General features: G+C 35.6%; 1 protein-coding gene across 2 annotated transcripts; it reads left to right on the top strand.

Annotated features, from left to right (window-relative positions):
• The first annotated feature begins 13,116 nt into the window (after nucleotides 1–13,116).
• On the top strand, nucleotides 13,117–19,682 carry LOC145777319 (uncharacterized protein C22orf15-like). Of its 2 annotated transcripts, XM_082588676.1 has the most exons (4): nucleotides 13,194–13,230; nucleotides 16,193–16,279; nucleotides 18,132–18,254; nucleotides 18,692–19,682. In XM_082588676.1, exons 1-4 carry the CDS (start codon nucleotides 13,194–13,196, stop codon nucleotides 18,904–18,906), a joined length of 462 nt encoding a protein of 153 aa, XP_082444802.1. In that variant the 3' UTR covers nucleotides 18,907–19,682. The 2 variants fall into 2 exon arrangements, with proteins under 2 accessions (XP_082444810.1, XP_082444802.1); XM_082588684.1 differs by lacking the exon at nucleotides 16,193–16,279 and having other exon boundaries at nucleotides 13,117–13,230.
• Nucleotides 19,683–21,177: the final 1,495 nt, after the last annotated feature.

Below are 21,177 nucleotides of genomic sequence, written 5' to 3'. Positions count from 1 at the left end.
AAAATCGCCAAGTCAGGTTTTTCCTTTAATACCCCTTTAAGCGTTATTGGTAGTAAAAATGTGCATACTGTAAAATCCATCAAGCTTGTCAAATTTGTCGTATTTGTTTAAGAACAATAACATAATTATCGTTATTTACTGATAATTTCAGATCATTTTTTTTGTTTTCTTTGTGAACACCATCATTAAAGCAATGGCAGAACGCTCAGTTGTTGAGATAAGAATTACAATGTAGGCACTGTATTAGTGGGAATAAAAATATTTGATTGAGGTAGGCTATGTCGCATAGGTAGGCTACAGTAAATGAGAAAGGTTATACTGTATTTAGCATAATTTTACCACGCAACTCGATCCGCCTATTGTCATGCAAAAACTACTACAAGATGCAAAAAATGTGATGTCGGTCTGCATGTTAAATGCTTCAAGCAATATCATATTTCGCAATGACTTGTTTCAGTGATGTTGTGTTACTTTGCTAATTTTCATCTTCATATTTTTTGAACTTTCATTTCAATAAAATGCTCGATGACAGTAATGACATGACAAGACATGAACAAGACATTTCCCATTTATTACTTTGAGCGATAAGTAAAATGTAATAACGCTTACGCATTACGCACAGGAAACTTGTGAAATTTGATAACGGATTTGTTTAGCGTCTTATATATAGAACGGCTTTTTTCTCAAAAAGTACAAACACAATTAGGAAAAAAATAATTGTGATATGTTTTTTAGGTCATAATTATGCAATATTTAAATTTTCCGAATTTTTTTAAGTACTTTCACTTTCGGCACAAATGGGTTAACTTTTTAAGTTAAATGGCACTTATGCATTCGATTATTATTTTTGGATTAAAGTTATATCGCCAAGCTAGAAAAAAATCGATCTTACAGTCTTTAACCGATCTTGTGTTGTTTTTGTGTGTGAATTTTGTCTTTTAATCTGAGTTTGTGACGTAACCGCACGTCTCAAGGCAAGTTCTTGCAATTTTAGTTAATCTACTCATCTAAAGATTTAATGCGCTTAAAACAGTAAGTTTCATGTTTTGACGAGACAGATTTTATTTTTTTACGACAATTACTAAAAACTAACACTTCCAACGAAAAAAGAAAACAAGAATAAATAGTTGATCGTGAGGTTGCGCGAAAGACCATGTTTCCGATGTAAAAGCGGCCTCGTATTGCGACACTTTCACAAACCACTTGCCAATTTCTTTCGCTTCGCTTCAATGGAAGTTGTGCTGCCTGTGCGCTTACATTTTAATTGTAAAATTCACTCGCAATTGCCCATTGCAGCAAAACAACAAGAGTATTGTTGCATGCATTTCATTGCATTGCAATTGCAACTCTAAAAATTATTGTGTTGTCAGGGCCGTCGCTGCAGGGGGGGCGTGCCCCCTCCCCTGATAACGACGTGTGCACACACATTTCAGGCACTAAAGAAGAACTGGTTTTAATTTTAGTATCATTAACTAGGTGGCTAGTAAAAATATTACTTTTCATGATCTTTCCACTTGTGTGCTCATCCAAAATAAAATTTTTCTCGGCGATTAATAATCGGCGATAATCAAATATTGTCTTTGGCGATAACGATAAACAATAACTGAAAAAATAATTGAGCGATAACGATAAGCGATAAAAATTTATCGCCGATAATTATCGCCGATGAATTATCGCCGATAATGCCCATCACTGAATAGGCAAATAAGGCCATATTTCCTGTCAATAATCATGACACACGTGAGGTGTGTTAACAACATTTCTGTTTAGGCTACCCTGTGTACCTACAATACAGTAGTCAGTAGCATAGCCTACTATAGTGCAACTACCTACCACCTTTACACCCCCTTGGAGAATCTTCACTCCTCCTCCAGGGAAGCGCACTCTCCAATTTAAGAACTGCTGTTCTACGCTATAAGTAAAAAAGTTGTTAATTTTTAAGTCAAATGATTGCTTAAAGGTGTGGAATCTCACTGGAAATTTTGTCAAGCGTAAAGAATTTTCGGCTGTCCGGACTCAAAATCCAAGTAAGTGAGGTTCCAACAAACGAGGGTGGTGTAACCTGAACAAAGGCAATTTCAATCAATCATGATCATTGATCAGCATGACACAGCATCAATGTATAAACTGCTAACTGCTTACATGGATGACTTGTCATCATGGTTTTGGTTGTGATGGTATTTCATTTTTTACTTTTTGGTGGCATGATCCAAAACGTATCAAAATGATGCTTTTTTGGTAGTTTTGTACTACACTCTGTAGCCTTGTTTGGTGGTGATAGGTTTTCGTTATCATTTTTATATTATTCTGCCACTTTTCAATTGACAAAAGTATAGGCTAACACACCAAGAAAAAAAGGAGAAATCCTTGTCGCTGTAATGATAAAGCAATAAACTTTCAAGTATTTACAACGAAGTTTACCTCCATGTGAATATTTAGTCAACATAGAAACGTATTGTTGTGTTTTTCTTTCTATTGTTTGCGCTCTTTATAGTTTACTTTCAAGCGTCGAGTTTACTTTAAACATACTATTTGAACAAAAGAAAGAGTTGATACTTCTTCAATATCATTCGATAAGCCGAAGAGTTTATTTGTAGACTATACTAAGAAGCTGATATGAGACGAAAATGTAAAGATAGAAGCTTGGGACAGCAAACTTTTGTCAGCTCGTATCACTTAAGGATTTATTAAAAAATCTAATCAAAAAATAAATAGCCTAAAATGTAGTTACTAAACTCATGTTCAGCAAACGTTTCGAAAACTATGTTTTCATTTATAGCACTAAAGATGATGACAGTATAGTTTTCGAAACGTTTGCTGAAAATGAGTTTAGTATCTACATTTTGAGCTCTTTATTTTGTAATTTAAGTTGAATATATTCTTAAAATAAATTGATTAAGTAATGCTAGACACAAAACTTTCAACAAGTTTTGAAACGAGTCGTCGTATCCAGACTAAACGCTCGGCAGTTGAAGATTTAAATAAAGTGAACGGAAGGCAAGGAAGCCAATCTTCGTGTTTAGCTTTAGGCATACCAGTAAGTTAGTAGTATCTTGTCAAAGAGCCAGCAGCATGCTGTTGAGCATGGTCGAACCGGTGCTTTTTCGAAAGTTGTACCAGGGCGCTTACCCAGTGGCGTAGCGTGACTCATTTGATTGGGGGGAGCACTTCAGAAACTCAAATATTAAACTCGACATGAAAATTTACCTTTAGGCAATTTACCGTCAGAAATTTTACCCATTATCAAAAACACTCATTGTAGTAAACCCTGACCAGTTTCGCCTTTCTAAGTTTCCTTTTTGCGATATTGATAGGATATGTAATTTACAACACGAAAAAGACTCATCATAACAGATCAAAATGAAAGCATATGTGCACTTCGGCCAGGCATTCTCGATTTTTCTGAGATCGGAAAACGAGTTTTGAAAATCTAGTTGAAATTGGCCTGCTGTGCAGTCACAAAGATGAAGTATCGTAGACTACTGAGCTTTCAACTCATCAGTAACCTTATGTACAAGTCATACCCCTTGGAAAAACACTTTTTTGAATCAGTTGCGTAGGTTACGCAGAAACTTTTTATAGGGAATTAAAAAAATATTTTGATTGAAATTACTGTACGTTAAACAGAACCATAGAACCTTTTACTTCATGGCAAAAATAAAACTTGGCCTACAAAAAGTTACAAAATGTAGGTTTGTAATTATACTTACGATCAGAGTTGCACGATTGTTCGATAAATTAAACCGATGTTACGTTTTTTTAGCTTGAAAATTCGTAAATTTTTTTGGTTTAATGAGCAATGGTTAAGCTGTGAGGGCAATTCGCCGTCCATAAACAAACTATCGCACCGCTTGGTAGGTCTTTCCTATAAAGCCTACAATTTTTTTCCAGAGAGTTACTGTACGTTAAGATTTCATCACAATATGCTACGTGTTGTAGAGATTTACTTTTACTTTACGCCAGGAAAAATAGGTCAACGGTGATAAAAACTTCAACAAATTCTGTTAATATCTTACACTCTTACACCCTTGTTGATACAGCGTTTCAACCGATCCATACATATCATATTAGGCGTAACTAACAATATGAAATAAACCATAGCCGTACGAGCCAGGGGGGCAGGGGGGGCAGCCGCCCCCCCCTGTTGTTTCAAAACATCGCGAATCCGGGCAAAATCTTAAAATTATTAGGGCAAAAATTGCTATATAAAAAGCTACAAAATTGCATGAATTAAGAAAAACTATAAATTAATATCTTTTACCTATCAAACTAAGTACAGCCTCTTATTTGCACAAGAAATGTGCCGCAAAATTTTCATTTGGCACACCCGTACTGATGTATTGTATTGCATGGTGATCAAACTATAGTATGAAATGCATTTAACCAACTGCATCATGCCAATTTGGGCAGCCACCAAAATATGTCTCTAATACTTTTGTGAAACTGCCCAAATCAAAACACAAAATTTGCTATAGCCTATAGCTAATTTTATTAATTTTCACAAATGCATCGTGTTGATTTGGGCAGCTAAAAACATGAAATTATTTGATGAAACTGATTAGTCTGTCTGTGTATGCAACTGCCCAAATTAGCGTGAGGCAGTTTACCCAAAATGAACACATTCATTAATTTTTCCCATTTACATAACTGTATCGTTTAGATTAAGGCAACAAAAAATATGAAATTATCTGATTATAGTCTATTTATAAAACTGCCCAAATTGGCATGATGCAGTTGCCTCGCATCAAAATGTACAAAGTCTTTAATTTTTTTCATAATATCCATAAATGCATCATCTTGATTTGGGCAACTACAAAATATGAATTTATATAAATCTGGTGAATAGCCTACCGGTACTTTTACAAAACAATTCGGGTGGGGAGGTCACAGTACTTTTTCAACCATAAATGGACATAGCTAAGCAACACCACCACAACATTTAACAAAAACATGTTATACCTGTTAAAAGTACTGTAATGTTAAGGTGTTGCTTAGCTTTGTTTGGTTACTTTTATAAAAAGGTTCTGCTACTATTCGGCGAGTTCCCTATTCGGCTAGAGCCTTTTTCGGCGAGTTTCCTATTCGGCGATTTTTTGAAAATCCAACGACGCCTTCTGCAAATCCGATGATTGAATATTATTCAATATTCAGACATTGAATCAATGTAAATACGAACTGTTAGGCTAATTGGGTTCTTTGAATCCTACGTCACCGTCTGTATGCAAACTTAGAATATATTAAACTTAGTTGAGAATAATCGTCTACAGCACACGGTCGTCAATGGAATCTCTTCAAACTCAAGACAGGTTACCTGCGGTGTGCCCCAAGGATCGACATTGGGACCCCTTCTTTTCTTACTGTATATAAATGACTTACCAAATTCAACAAACATGAATGTTAAACTATTTGCTGACGACACCAATCTTACGATGAGCGACAAATGGGAAATCAATTTGCAGAACCATGTGAATGCCGAAATGCAAAAAGTTTACAACTGGTTGAAGCTTAATAGATTATCATTAAATTTCTCAAAAACTGAATACATGCTAATAACAAATAAAAAACACATAACAAATTTTAACATTAACCTTGGTAACACAAGCATTCAACAAAAAGATCAAATAGCCTAAAATACCTTGGCGTTTAGGCCTACATAGATAACAAATTAACATGGTAATATCACATAGATAAAATTTGCGGAAAAGTAGCAAAAGGTTCATGGGCGTTGCTTAAACTCAGAAATTATGTCAACACAGACACTTTAAAAGATGTGTATCACGCTTTGATTTACTGTCATTTGCAATATTGTATTTCAAGCTGGGGAAAGGCCTGTGACAGTGCACTGGATCCATTAATAAAATTACAAAAAAAGGTTATTAAGAATAATTACGAAACAAAATTACTATGCTCACACTAATTTCTTATTTTTCAAAATGAACATCTTGAAACTAAAAGGCATACATAACATTGAAATAAAAAAACATATGTACAAAGTTCATATGAATGAGTATCCTTCTACGTATTGTGATTTATTTACAAATGCTTCATCTATTCATCAGCATAACACAAGATATCAAACAAGCAACAATTATTTTATAAACAGATCAAACACAGAATTTGGCAAGAAGTCCATGCAGGTATTGGGACCAATGCTCTGGTCAGAGGTTCCAAGTAGGCTAAAAAAACTTATCATTTCATTGTTTCAAAAAAGAGATCAAAACATTAATTTTACAAAGCTACAGTGCATCGTAAGTGATATGTTATGGAAACCAACTTGTCAGTTGCTTCGGAAACTTATTATTTTCTGCTTGCTTCATGGAATTTTGTGTTTTGGCCTACGTTATCATCAATATGTTGTTTTTTTTGTGCGTATGCTGTTGTTGAAGCGCGGGAACGTTTCAATTATTATTTTTCTCTTTTAGGCTTATTTTAAATGGCAAAATCGTAATTTCCGTAGGGTGGCAATTGACTAGTAGACCGTATGGTCGTCTCGTTGTCTCCCTGTCGGTATGGGAACTTGTGTAACTTTTCTACTGTGTATATTGCATATTTCAAACATGTACCTATGTTCCTGTTACTGACAAATAAAACATTGATTGATTGACTGATTGATAGTTATTTTTGTCATCAAATTACCTAGCCCATGGCCACCTAAAGATATGGCCTGATTTGTCACATTTTGCAGAAATTTTCAGGTTTTTCTAACTTTGAGCGAACGTTTAAATAAATTTTTCTAAACATTAGATTTTTACGCTTTCTTTTCTCTTTTCCCCAGATGACACAATAGGTTTTAACATCCTCACATGTTGAAAAACAAAGAAAATTTGATTTCAAAGGTTTTAGTCAGACTGTTAATTTTTCAATAACAGTCTGATTTAGCGTTTTTCAACTTACTTTTTCTCATTTGCTACTGCTTCCCCAAGGCAACAAAAAGGTTTTATGTCGTTAGGAAACCACAAAAAGTAAAAACATCTTAAAAAATGTCAGTCAAACACTAGCAGTAGCTGTAATCAAAATCTGCAAAATGTGACAAATCAGGCCAAATCTCCAGGTGGCCATGCCTAGCCTAACTATATTTTTAGAAGTAGTGCTGCCAGACCTTTTTATTTTTGTACTAAAATTCGTATCATCAAAACTACTTTAATTGATTGAACAAAGTTTATTTAAACAGAAGTAGTATGTCTGTGTTTTATTACATTTAATTATAATTTCTCTATTGTTATATACTTTTTTCTGAATCCGCATGGTCACCCTGAGCCGGTTTCCTGCAATGTTTATTTTTTTGAGTCTTTTATGACATCACAACTGAATATTTAAATGGCCTTGTTTATTATTTGTGGTGTGTAAAACAATATTTGTTACTCCTACTTACCATGCTCTTCAAAGATGAATTCATTTGTTCTATCTTGAATACTTTGGTAAGAAGTTCTAGCTAGCTGGTGATCAGTGGCGTAGCCAAGGGGGGGGGGGGTTATTGCAAAGAGCGAGTTTTGCCATTACCAAGCATTCAAATATCTCAGCCAGGAAGTAGAAACAAGAAAACATAGAGAATTGTAGCTTTATTTCTGAAAAATACCGAAGAAAACATGATCTTATCCTTTTGCTATGCCACCGGACAGCATCATTTTACAGGAATATTCATAACCACATTTTTGTTGAAAATGCTCTCAGAATGCACCAAACTCAAAGTAATTTTTCAAAATTTTCTGGGGGAGGCCCCCCAGACCCTCCCACTGCTGGGTGTCGTCATAAGCGAAACACGCCCTCAACCCCCGCCCTTTCAAAATTACTGGCTACGCCACTGCTGGTGATCTTGTTATGTTACTTTTTCACTGTTATCATCAGGGATAGTTATCATGCACCGCATACATTATATTTGGGCAATTTCTATAAAAGCGTGCACATTTGGGCAAATTTACTTTCTGTCCCCCCAAAATGCTTTGGTCTCGTACGGCTATGAAATAAACACATACGGTTTTAGCATTTTTTTGTTGTGTTTGTTTTATTATCTTTATCCTGCATTGCGGACTTGAGCGCTATGCATCGGTGTACGCCTTCCGACGTACACCTTGACTCACGCTGCAGCCGACTGCAATGTCTGTTTCCGGTTGTCTACCAAAAACGTGATCACATCGTTATAAATATTAGAGGTGTTTGAAGGAAATCGGGAAAAGACTTTTTTCGTTTGAAAAGTTTAACTCAAAAAGAATATGAAGACAAAGGAATCATGTTACAAAATTGAAGCAAATTTTTGGAATACCGTACACTGTATTTTGCTGGAAACACCTCAAAGCGAAACTGTAGGCTAGTTAGGCTTACCATACGTCCAGGGGCGCCGGAACGATTTTTGACTGGGGGGGCAAGATTACGAAAAAAGGGCACTTTTTTTTTATTAAAAAGCAAATTTTTTGTCAAGTTTTAAAATAAGATATAGCGATAATGTTAATCTATCAGCTCACTATGTATTGAGTAATGATAGCCCACAAGTGTCCAGTATACAAAGAAGGGCATCATGCTATGTCATAATGATGTAACCTGCTGTCAAGCCTTAAAGCAGCCTGCGGCCATGGCCGCTAAGTAGTGCTTGAATGACCGCCGGTGCTACCTCCTCAATCGGCCAAGTTTGGCAGCCGGTCTCTTCTAACCAATTATTTAATTTCGCAATAGAATGATCGTGGATTAACTGTCGAAAATATGTAGTATAAAAGAGTGACGCAAAATTAGGTCAGCGAGTCATAATCGCCACTGTTGCATTGTGCGGGAATATTTGTTATTGATGGAATATATCCATCTGCGATCACCAGCGCTGTAAGTCTTGTTTGTAATTCTCGACGTTTATTTTAACAAAGTCTTAATCTAAAGTGCTAATTTACATCGGCTGGCAATATTGTCGTTTTTATGTCGATTCGATGTTGTCGGACATTGAATCGTTGTTAAAAAGGAGAACTAGGTTAGTTGACGTTCAAGGGGAAAACATTTTTTGATCATATTTTGCAAAAATTATGCTTCTTTTAGTAATGTCCTTCACATCATTGAAATATTTATTTTATTACCTTGCCGTCATCGTCAACACAATCATGTCGAGCGTTGTTTTTCGTTGCTAAAAAGAATTCTAGGGGAGTGGAGAACTTCTTTAAAATCAGCCACATTGGAGACACTCGTGCGAGTGTCGTTAGATGGTCCCGCAGTACTGGATTACAATCCCGATAAAGCAGTTATTACGTGGTGCAACGATTCTATTGTAGGACGTCGCCCAGGCCCAGACTTCAACAACGCTAAGTGATCATTTTAGCATTGTTGCAAGTTTAATTCTATTTACTTGTGCTATCGTTATTTTTATTTTGGCCTCAAAGCACACAGATTTGGCCGCCGAAAAGGAGCTCCCGAAAAAAAACGAGTTTTAAGGCCTGTAGGCTACTGTGTTGCAAAATTTTATGCCGTAAATATTATTTTGAGGCAAAAATGAAAGATTATTATTAGGCTAAAAGCGAATAGCAGAAATTGTTATATTGCAAAATGTGCAGTTGCTTACATGTTGAGAGTTACTTATCGAGTTGAAAACCGCAGGCTATTTTATTATTCTTTCTTCCTTTTGCTTTACAGAAAAAATCTGAATTCGAATTATTTTGTATCGTTAACGTCAATTCCTTTCCATTTTTCAAACTGAAACCGATATTTAGACCAAGAATGTGCGCATGAACTCTCGGTGACAATACGGTCAATGAAGAAAGCCGGGATGGCTTTAAATGTAGGCCTATGTAATAATATCAGAAAACGTAGAGTTAAAAAATCACAGCTAAGTAGTCTTGGTTTTTGGAAGCGTCCCGTTTTGAAGTCACAAATATATGGTAAGCCTAAGGCTAGTTGATATACAGTATCTTGCTTGACCAAGCACTTTACTGTATATGCAAGCTCACTTGTTTTGCACTTTATGACGTTTTCTGTGTTGTAGCATTCTTCTGCATTTCATATTTTTTTGATTCGCATAACGAAACCAAATTGCTACGATTTCGAAATGGAAGACAAATAATTTTCCATCTCATAAAAAGACGAAAATAGTTCAGATATCCCGATCAATGCATGTAGTTGACCCCAAACCATAACGTGGATAAAGATTTTAGAAATACACTAACTCATAAAATACCTTTATCTTTAAAGCTAATAAGTCTGCGCGTCGCAAAACAACCAACCTTTACTCCATTGATCTTAAACTAGCTGACTTCAGCAGACAGTTAAAATAGAAAAATTATCAAAACTTTGATGTGACTGAAGAACTATGTAGCCTGATGATGTCACAAATACGTTAGTAAATCCTTGGTTGGTAACAATGCATTTAAATAAACTTTATTCATCATCATCATCATCACGTGCCGTCTCCGATCCGGAGGTTGGCTGTCACTTTCTTCCACAAGTCACGTTCTTCCGCTACTCTTTTTGTTTCTCCAATGCTTGACAAATCAGCCCACTGTATCACGTCATCTCCCCATGTTCGTCTCCTTCTTCCCCTGCACCTCTTTCCTTCCACCATACCTTCAATAACCAATTGATGTAGCTGTCCTGCCGATCCTCTTAAAATATGTCCCGCGAATTTCATCTTTTGTTTTGCCAAGTCGTTTGCCCATGTATCTTGCACTCCAATTCTTTTCCTAATTGCTTCGTTTGTAATGTGTTTTTTTATATGATATTTTTAATATTCTTCTGTAGCACCAGAGTTGAATAGCATTAATTTTTTTGTGAATTTCTTTGCTGTAGGTCCAACTTTCACTTCCATATGACATGACTGGTTTGATGTAACAAGATAGAAGTCTCAGTTTTAATTGTAAATTTATTTCTCCTCTTAAAAATTCCTTGCATTTCCAAAATGACGCTTTTGCTTGACCGATTCTTCTTTTTATATCATTGGTGCATCTTCCATCTTGTGTAATGAGGGACCCTAGCTTTGTGTATGTGGTGACCTGATCCAATTGTTCTCCTTCCAGCTTAATGTTTATTTTATTATTTACATTGCTTTTTTTGATGAGCATTGTCTTTGTTTTCTTCAAATTGAGTTTCATTTCGTATTTTTTACTGATTTCATTGATTTTGTCCATGCTTTCTTGTAGTTTTTCTTCTGTGTCGGCGAGTATGACAGTGTCATGTGCGTATCGTATGTTGCTTACTATTTGACCATTGAATTTTACTCCGTTTTTGTTTAGTGTTGTTAATGTTTCCTTGATTATTGCTTCGCTGTACAGATTGAATAATATTGGTGAGAGTATGCATCCCTGCCGAACTCCTTTGAAAATCGGGAAAAATTCTGTGAGACTGCTACCACTTTGAACTGCTGCTGTTTGTGTAAAATATATGTCTTTTATAAATCTTCTTTCTAAGAACGGGACATTAAATTTTTCGAGCAATTGCAGTAATTTAGTATGTTTTATCCTGTCAAATGCTTTGCTGTAATCTATGTATGCAATGTAAGTGTGTTTACCTTTTTCTATTCTCCGTTCGCCAATTGTTCTTAGAAGAAAGATTGCATTTCTTGTTCCGGATCCTTTTTTATATCCCGCTTGATTTTCATCAATTTGTTGTTGTATTATTGGGGTTATCCTTTTTTTGATAAGGTGTAGCAGAATTTTGCTGGCGTGTGAAATCAGACTTATAGTCCTGTGTTCTTCACATTTCATTGTTTTTGTTATTTTTGGTATTGGGATCAAGATGCTCTTAGTGAAGTCATCCGGAATTTCACCACTATTGTATATCTTGTTTATTAGTTTCGTCATGTGCTGCAATCCCGTTTCTCCCAGTTGTTTTAGAACTTCCGCAGGAATTTCATCTATCCCAGTTGATTTTCCATCAGAGTAAACTTTATTAGTGACGTATTATTGGAATGTCACTGCCATTTCTTGTCTTGCTTCCGAAATATCAAAACAGAAAAGTTTGAAATGCATGAATTACGCAATTTAAGTTACCCGGAACCCCTACTTCTCCCCTCCAATGGTTTGATACTTCAAGATTTAGAAAATTTTTAAACCAACCTGATGAAACATTTTTTCTTCAAATATAATATTACAAAAGTAATGGAACTTTTAAAATGATTGGGGAGCACTTAGTCCCTCGTGCCCCTTAGACGCTACGCTACTGCTCTTACCAGTCGGCTACGTAGCTGGGGAAAAAGGAATAGGCTAAAAACATACCATTTTTTCCAAAAACAGATTTGTAGGATGTAAAGCATTTTATAATTTTAAAACAACGATCCGATTTCATAATCTGACCATCAGCTTGACTGCTTACGATAGACTATATTGAGATAGCACCCCAAAGAAAAAGGAAAGTTATTTAGTTAACCTATACAGAAAGACTAGTTGATTGCTAAAGGCGGCATTGATAGCTTACGTATAAAATTAGTAACAAAAATAAGCCAGAAGCTTTTGCCCTGATCTTTCATTGAAATATTCAAATATTATTTTTTACAAATTTACATTGTATCATTCGCAATGCTAGACGTATTCCGGGTTATAATAAGAACAATGCCAAAAATGCTAATCAGTGAGAGACTTGTTTTCATCCTCATCTGAAGAAACTCTTTGTATTTGATTTAGCTTTGGATACACCGAAGAGATTTGTCACTTAAATGTATCATCATATCCATTTCTGGACTTTGTTTTTCGGCAGCTTTATTTGAAACATTTAATTTACAATACTCCGAAGTGGGTCTTCAAAAATTGTATAAGCATCGCAACGACTTCTTGTTGAGGATCGAGTTGCAATCTGCTTCACAGAATAGCCATCTTGCTAAAATTTTTCTGAAAATCTATAATAAAATTGCTCTATCAAATGACAATAGAAAAAGTTAAATCGTGTTAAACTTCACTTTTCCCTTTACCCTAACAAATCGAAAACTTTGTTTTCATTGAAATTCCTAATAGTTTTTAAAATGTAACCCAGGCAAGACAAATTTATTTATCGAAGTATTGAACGAAAAGTGTGGTTTAGATTTATACAACTTATTCTTTTTTTTATAGCGCTCTCTTTATTTATGTGCAGAAGTTAAAAACTTTTTCCTGGAGACAGTTTGTCAATTTTAGACAAGGCTAAGTTGTGTCACTTGAAATCGTTCTTCCTTTTCACATTTCCCCATCACGTAGGCTTTTCTTTGCCATATCCAAAAGATATTTCAAGTTACTGTGAACAGAAAAACAACAAAGCGCTAGATGTCGAATCAATTATTCATAACCGTCAAGTATGGAGGTAAAATTTTTGTTACTTTTTGAAGCTCAATCTAAGCCTTTACTCATCAATAGCTAAATTGTTCTTTTAGTAACCTTTAATGCAGCTTCCAGGGCTTTGTAAGTCGGATTCGGGGAAGAAGAAGGATTGTAACCCCCAACCCCCTCCCCCTTGGCAACGCCACTGATTCAGGGCCGTTGACAAGATTTCTCGGGCCCGGTACTAATTTATTTTCGGGCCCCCTTTATCGACAAAATTATGAATATAAAGGTTGTGTTCAAACTTTTATTGATGTCGTTTAACCGTATCTGTCACTGCTTCCTTTTGGCGTCAAGAGTTACTGGCCGAGACCATCAGGTCTACGTCTCTCTTATTGCTAATTACTCCGTCGGCTTATATCAAAAAACAACGGAAAAAAGTGTGCCGTTGGTCAAAAGCCTTATCTATCACTTCAATCAATTTATTTCGCAAAATATATTCGTGATTGTGTATTTTAGGTAGAAAAGGTGATAAAGACTCGGTTTTTGACCTATTTTCGCCATTTCTTGGTCAAATTTCTCAGTTCATATTTTATTTTGAAAGTCCTCTTGCATAGAACACAGAATTTCATCAATTTTTTTTTCCTTTTCTGTGCAAACAGTATTCCATGCACTTTTTGCACTACAAAGCAATTTGCGCAAATAACAAATTACCTTCCTAATCATTGTCTGCCAGCAAAGAATGACTCATATCGCGTCAAAGATTTGACCAACTCCCTACCCAGACAGCAAAATCGACATTGAATCAATGTAGAAATGACGGATTTTGCTGCCTGGGTAGAGAATGGAATTTGAGCGCTGTCGCGTAGTGAATAACAAACACAAAATGAAACAGCACGCTAATAGTAAACTGTCAATCAAGCTATTGAATATCAGAAAATTTCTTGCATTTTATAACTGGCCGTGACAAAAGGTTTATTGTGAACTTCACAATCATCCGATACCAACATAATCGAGATTAAAAGTTGGGGCAAGAAAAAACAGTAAAAGTCAAGAAATCTCAGGTTTCTAGCGTCACTGCTTCTATGTGAAATTGCTGAATTAGCAGAGGGCGAGACCATAAGGTCTACGCCAGTAACAGATACGGTTAACCGTATCTGTTGCTGCTTCCTTTTGGCGGAAAGAGTTACTGGCCGAGACCATCAGGTCTACGTCTCTCTTACTGCTAATTAATCCGTCGGCTTATATCAAATAACAACAGGAAAAAGTATGCCGTTGGTCAAAAGCCTTATCTATCACTTCAATCAATTTATTTCGCAAAATATATTCGTGATTGTGTATTTTAGGTAGAAAAGGTGATAAAGACTCGGTTTTTGACCTATTTTCACCATTTCTTGGTCAAATTTCTCAGTTTACATTTTATTTTGAAAGTCTTCTTGCGTTGAAAACAGAATTTCATCGATTTTTTTTTTCCGTTTCTGTGCAAACAGTATTCCATGCACTTTTTGCACTACAAAGCAGTTTGCGCAAATAATGTCTGCAATGAAAGAATGACTCATATCGCGTCAGATCGCGACTCCCTACCCAGACAGCATAATCGACATTGAATCAATGTAAAAATGACGGATTTTGTTGCCTGGGTATAGAATGGAATTTTAGCGCCGCCGACAAACACAAAATGAAACCGCACGCTAATAGTAAACTGTCAATCAAGCTATTGAATATCAGAAAATTTCTTGCCATTCATAACTGGCTGTGACAAAAGGTTTATTGTGAACTTCACAATTATCCGATACCAACATAATCGAAATTAAAAGTTGGGGCAAGAAAACAAAGTAAAAGTCAAGAAATCTCAGGTTTCTAGCGTCACTGCTGTAGCGTCACTGCAAGTTCTATGTGAAATTGCTGAATTAGCAGAGGGCGAGACCATAGGATCTACGCCAGTAACAGGTACGGTTAAGCATGGTCATTTAACAAATCTTGCGCAATCTTAAAATTTTTTGAACCACAAAACTTACTATCTCTATCTAGCGGCTGCTTTTTTGAACTTTTTTTGTTACATGGCGCTAGAGTATTACTTCCCGATTCCATTGATGTTTCACTGGTCATTCTAGGCGCACCAGAAGAGAATTTACAGCACTGCAGACAGTAAGAAAGTTTTCAAATATATTTAGGAAAAGTGTTTGGGCTTAGGTCAAACATTTGCTGATTGCTGCAATCTGAAAAGTTGTTTTGGTCTAATTTTTAGTGCAGTAATATGGATAGTAATCTTCTTACCTGTGCTATTTCAGTTTTTGAGTCTGAATAAATATTAACCTGTTTATTTTGAAATTCGTGTTTCGGGTAATATTTGTGGTTAAGGAAATTATTATACGGTACTAGACTAAATTCTTTATTTACTGTTTGATGGCAGAAGTGGCTATTTTACCACCAGAAAGCTGAAGTGGGCCCAGTACCCAGAAGGAGGCCCGGTACTTTAGCATCTGACGACTGAAATGGCTGTTTTAACCTCTGATGGCAATTCCTTTAGATCTGATTATATTAAGATCTTGATTATGTTTGAAGTTGCTGGGTATTTTTTAAATCCGGGCCCCTTAAATATTTCGGGCCCGGGTCGAAAAGTACCACCTAGACACCCCTGTCAACGCCCCTGGCTACATTGTTCGACTTGGTAAACTTATAAACTGTGGAGTCGACGTCTGAAAAGCAACACTGAAGTGGGAAGAATCGGGATAATTTCTGAATAAGTACTTTTAAAATTACGGAGTGGGAATCGAATATTTTTTGTTGGACTCCATAGTCCTAGGGTGGCCAGTAGCCTAGTGGTAATTTCGTATATTTTCGGTTTGTTTTCGTTATAATAATCGCTCGGAGTGAAATCATTTCATACACGAATAAGTAAAATCTAATTGTCATTTTAAATGCCCTGCATATCGACTGAGCCTATATTTTATTGCACTATTTTGATTAGCCTATTTATTGTCGTTGAAATATGTGTTTTCTAGAAAATAAAGAAGAAATATTCAATCCTCATTGTCAAACGTTTTTACTGCTGCAATGTATTCGTGAAAAATGCAAATGCAGTAATGAAAGTAAGACACTTTGATGCAACTTGATTTTTTTAATGTGTTTTTAATCTAAAATTTTTCAGTTTTCTTGACTAGAGTAGCCTATTGACTACGTCAGTTTCTTGAAACGTGAAGTAGGAAATTCTGTACAACAAAATCGTAGTCTACTATAGGTTACACAATTTGCATAACAACACACTGTATTTTTTTTAAGTATCGTATTTCAAAATCTACCTACATGCATAACACAGGCTACTGAGCATTCTTTAACTACTGTACAGTTAAAATTGCAATTACAAAATTGATGACATTTTTGTGTAAACAAAAGATTAAACTAAACCACAAATAAAAATTGCATTCAGATCAAACAAATATTTTAAACTGGTTGTCCTGTTTTGGTATCATGCATGTTATAACGTCTGCGTTTTGTCACTTCTACTTTTTTTACACCTCTGCTGTGTTTGGCATAGGCATTAGGCACATATTGTTTTTCATGATGGTCAGAAATAAAAACGAAATGATCGGAATTGAATTTGGGCGAAAATGTTATGTACAAAATGCAACACTTGGACATTTATCTTTGTCGCCCAGCAGTGGTCTGAGTAGCTGAACGTCTGTTCGGAGGGATCCTGTCACTTTCCTTGGAAGCTTCCAGTGACAATCTTTTGAATGAAAATATAATTTTATTTTATTTTTGAAAATATAACCATGGCCACCTGGAGATGCGGCCTGATTTGTCACATTTTGCAGATTTTGATTACAGCTACTGCTAGTGCTTGACTGACATTTTTTGAGATGTTTTTACTGTTTGCGGTTTCCTAATGACAAAAAACTTTTTTGTTGCCTTGGGGAAGCAGTAGCAAATGAGAAAAAGTAAGTTGAAAAACGCAAAATCAGACTGTTATTGAAAATTAACAGTCTGACTAAAATCTACAAAATCAAATTTTCTTTGTTTTTGAATATGTGAGGATGTTAAAACCTATTGTGTCATGTGGGGAAAAGAATAAAGAAAGCGTAAAAATCTAATTTTTAGAAAAATACATTTAAACGTTTGCCCAAAGTTAGAAAAACCTGGAAATTTCTGCAAAATGTGACAAATCAGGCCGTATCTTTAGGTGGCCATGATATAACTTCTTCTTTGTCGGGTAAACCTTTTGTTGTCCGGTTCAAAACTCTAAAGGACTCTGCATTTTACCACTCTTGAACAGTGGGGGTGACTTGGACTAGATCTTGGGGAAGGTGTTGAGCAACCATTGCATTGATTGGCAGGACAGTTGAAAGAATAACTTGATTCTGACAACAATAAAATCTTAGGGCCTTAAATAGACGCTTTTGAGAAAAGTATCTAAAGAATCCCCAATGGCTTCTTCCAGTTCCCTGGTCTCTTGGAAAGGTTACGGGGTCTAAAGTCATCCCAAGTCTAAGCCCAAAAATACCTTCTGGACCCGCCTGTCAACGCTATTGTTGATTGGTCATGCAGTTAATTAACGCCTGCTGCTTAGCAGAGTGATAGGCTGTTGCACAACACACAACATAGCGCGTTATCTAAAATATGACTTGGGAATTACGGCTCATTTAGTAGCTGTTTTGTGAGAGCTATAAAACTTAGTTAAAACGAAGCCTATAGTAGAAGTCATAGCTACGCAAAATCCTACCGGTAACTGACAAGCTTATATTAAAACTAGCCTAATAGCAGACCAGATTTCTGAATATGTAAATTGCTACCAAATAAATAGGCTATTGAGCTTACCCCAGACAAAAAACTTTTGATAAAATTTCGAGCAGGTACCCAGCAAAGTATTTCTACCATTAAAGTTAAGCAAGTTGGTTTATGACAACGACCGTAGAAACAATGAACTGTTATTTACTTTTTCAGTAACTGTGGATCTTGTAGATGAAGATGGAACAATATCGAATATATCAGATAAAGGCAATCTATCAGAGTACGCAAGCCAGTTCCTGGAAGGCAGAAAGAAATACATTTTAATAAAAATCACAAGTAAGTTAGATATTTAAATAGCACAACAAATATGATGAGCCAAAAATATCATGATAAAAGTGTTAGCTTATTGATAGACCACCGTGTTTATGAAAACAGCAATAGCTATTATATTCTTGGATCTTTTTTTTATTTGGGTTCTTAGTAGGACACACTTATTTTATTATTAATTCATTTGTTTGTAGGGAATCAAGATTTTTTTTATTATTAGCTAAATTTTTTTTAAATTGGCATATGGCAAATGAAATGTTGACTTCTAAAGGTGCTAATATGAATTTCAAAATATAGTACGAAGTTGAGCTGCAGGCTATGTACATTGTACAGTAGTTTGGTTTTTGATTTTAGATGCTGCAAGTTGTAGCTGCAATAAGCTTGGCTGCAATAGTAGCCTCTACTCATGGCAGCTCAATGATACTTTCTTTCATTTTATTTACTAGAATCCACCAGTAATGATTCAGAACCTCAGCGATACGAATCGCTGCTCGGGAATATCGAAAAACATTATCCGGAACTGGCTGAGAGGTTGGAGAGATTGTCAAGGCCTTTGCAAGTCTCGCCCAAAGGAAGAAACTGGCAACAGATGAAAAAACGTTCCACAGTTATTTCTGTTTCAAAAAGCAAATCGCCGAAACGAAATGTGGTGAAAATGTGATGGTCTTTACATCTTTGCTGGAATTGCAAGAGCGTCACAAAGAAAACAGCTTGTATGCTTTGGCTTAATTGTTTGCCTTTTTATTTTTTTATTGTCAGAAGTTACATTTTTTGAACTCTTAAAAGAAAACCGGCCTCACAAGTCACAACTGAGCCAAGAGTTGTACATTAGGACGAGATTTTTACAACGGACAAGTTCCCCTGGGATTTACACTATATTTAACAATATCATCCTAGGTTTGTTATGGTACCGACTTCCGGGTTCACAAATCCAAACATTTTCGTATTGCGCTTGGGTCCACACCTAAAACATATTGCCCGTTTACAAATCTGACTAACTTTACATTTAACCTCAAAACTTTTAACAAATGTTACATCTTTAACTTGTAAAACGTTAATCGTAATCCTTCTCTTGCGGTAGTATTTTAGCGACGTAGCCTAATGATTTTCAAAGAACATTTACGAAATAATATATTGAACTAGTCTATAAGTTCCATATGTCCGTGCATTTATGGTATGGCACAATATTGAGCAGGCAGATATTTTCCTAATTAGCAGGCTGATTAGATTAAAACTGAACCAAACAATAAAGAGCCTAAACTGTAGATACTAGGCTGCACAGTAAACTCTTGTTCAGCAAATACAGTATTTCGAAAACTAGACCGTTTTCTTCTCCAGTGCTGTTGAATCAAAATCGTTTGAATGGTTCAAATCGACTTAAAATTGTTTTTAGTAAATTATCGTCTTGTCGATTGCTCTCAATCTCCTCTATAACAACGTTTGGACAGAAAATACATATAAATGCTTTGTTGCAAAGGAAAGCCACATCGAATTTCAGCTGAAGTTTGGTTCAAATTTTGAAAGAGTGTTAATATTTTATGATGTTATTTTTAAAGCTTAAAACTATTAGGCCTATGTAATTACACGTCTATCTAATTGAGCTAAAACCTGGGTTTTAACAAGAGGTGTACGAAGTCAGACTTTTAGGACTCCTGTTCCACTCCGATGTCATGTCTGTGCATGACTCCAAACTCCACTTCTGCTCCAAATATTTTCTGTGACTCCAAACTTCATTCCGATAACCACAATCCAGGCTTTTAATGCTTTTACTTATACCTTCCTTATACTCGGTCATGAAAAAAGAAACGTATTTTTAAATGAAAAAATTATTGCTTGAAAAAGAAATAGAAGTAGCCTAAGCCCACACAAAATAATAACTGCGCCATACACTTGAAGTTTACACTAACTACAGTAGGCCCTATATATTTGTACGCTAAAACTACCAAGTGGCAAAAAGATCAGAGTACGGCTACTGTTTTTGCAGAAAACATCAGACTCCTACTCCATTCCGATTCTCGTTAAAACCTGAGACTCCGGCTCCCGTAGGCTACACCTCTAGTTTGAACCATAAACTCAGAATACCGGTATTGTAAACTCTTTTATTTTAAACTTGAATCTTTTCAAAACTAATATCTGATTAGTTAGTAGCTATTTCAAAGTATTTTTTGTTTTCTTTTGGTTTTGATAAATCCTTCACTAACGTGGGTTTCAATGTAAGGCCGCATCATGTAGAACTGAAAAATTGCCTGACATACGCCACAAGTTAAATTGCTACCAAACCAATTGTGTAGGCTACCTGTAGCATTTTTGTAGTATATTCTGCGATCAAAAACATTTAAAAAGATTTAAAGGACGTCTACAAGTGGCAATATCATTACACAACCAAGTGGCAATATCATTAGTATTCTAAAACAGTGCGGTTCTTAACCTTTCAACATGGCCGGACCGGTAAAATTATAAAAATCCTTTTGCAAACCAGTAATCAGAGTATCGAAGGCACGGTTATTTTGGGAAAGGTGCGCGAAGAAATTAAAAAAAAACTTACGCAAAACTATTCTCAAATATTCCGAATATGGGACTAAGTTTATTTTAAAGTTGCTTCTATAAAATAATTTTGGGATTGAAACTCTAAGTGCTGGTTTGTACGCAAAAGCGGACCCCTAAAAAAAATAGAGGACACCAGAACATGCATTTTTTAGGGAGCATCAGAATTTAACGGCTACTTATTTAAGAACCAGACCGGCACGAACCACTATTAGAACATACCAAAAATGGTCAACGTTACGCTTCAGATCCTGTAGTGTAGGTTAACTATGAAAATTTATATAGGGTAAGATAAACTGATAAATTATTTTTGAGAGTATATGAGACTTAATAACTAAATGGCTTTTTTACTGATTTAATTGGTCATTGAAAATCTCAATTTAATGTT

The sequence above is a fragment of the Aplidium turbinatum genome, chromosome 1 (genome assembly GCF_918807975.1).
Source record: "Aplidium turbinatum chromosome 1, kaAplTurb1.1, whole genome shotgun sequence".
In the NCBI taxonomy this organism is placed as follows: domain Eukaryota; kingdom Metazoa; phylum Chordata; class Ascidiacea; order Aplousobranchia; family Polyclinidae; genus Aplidium; species Aplidium turbinatum.
This window is presented reverse-complemented; position numbering and strand designations above follow the sequence as displayed.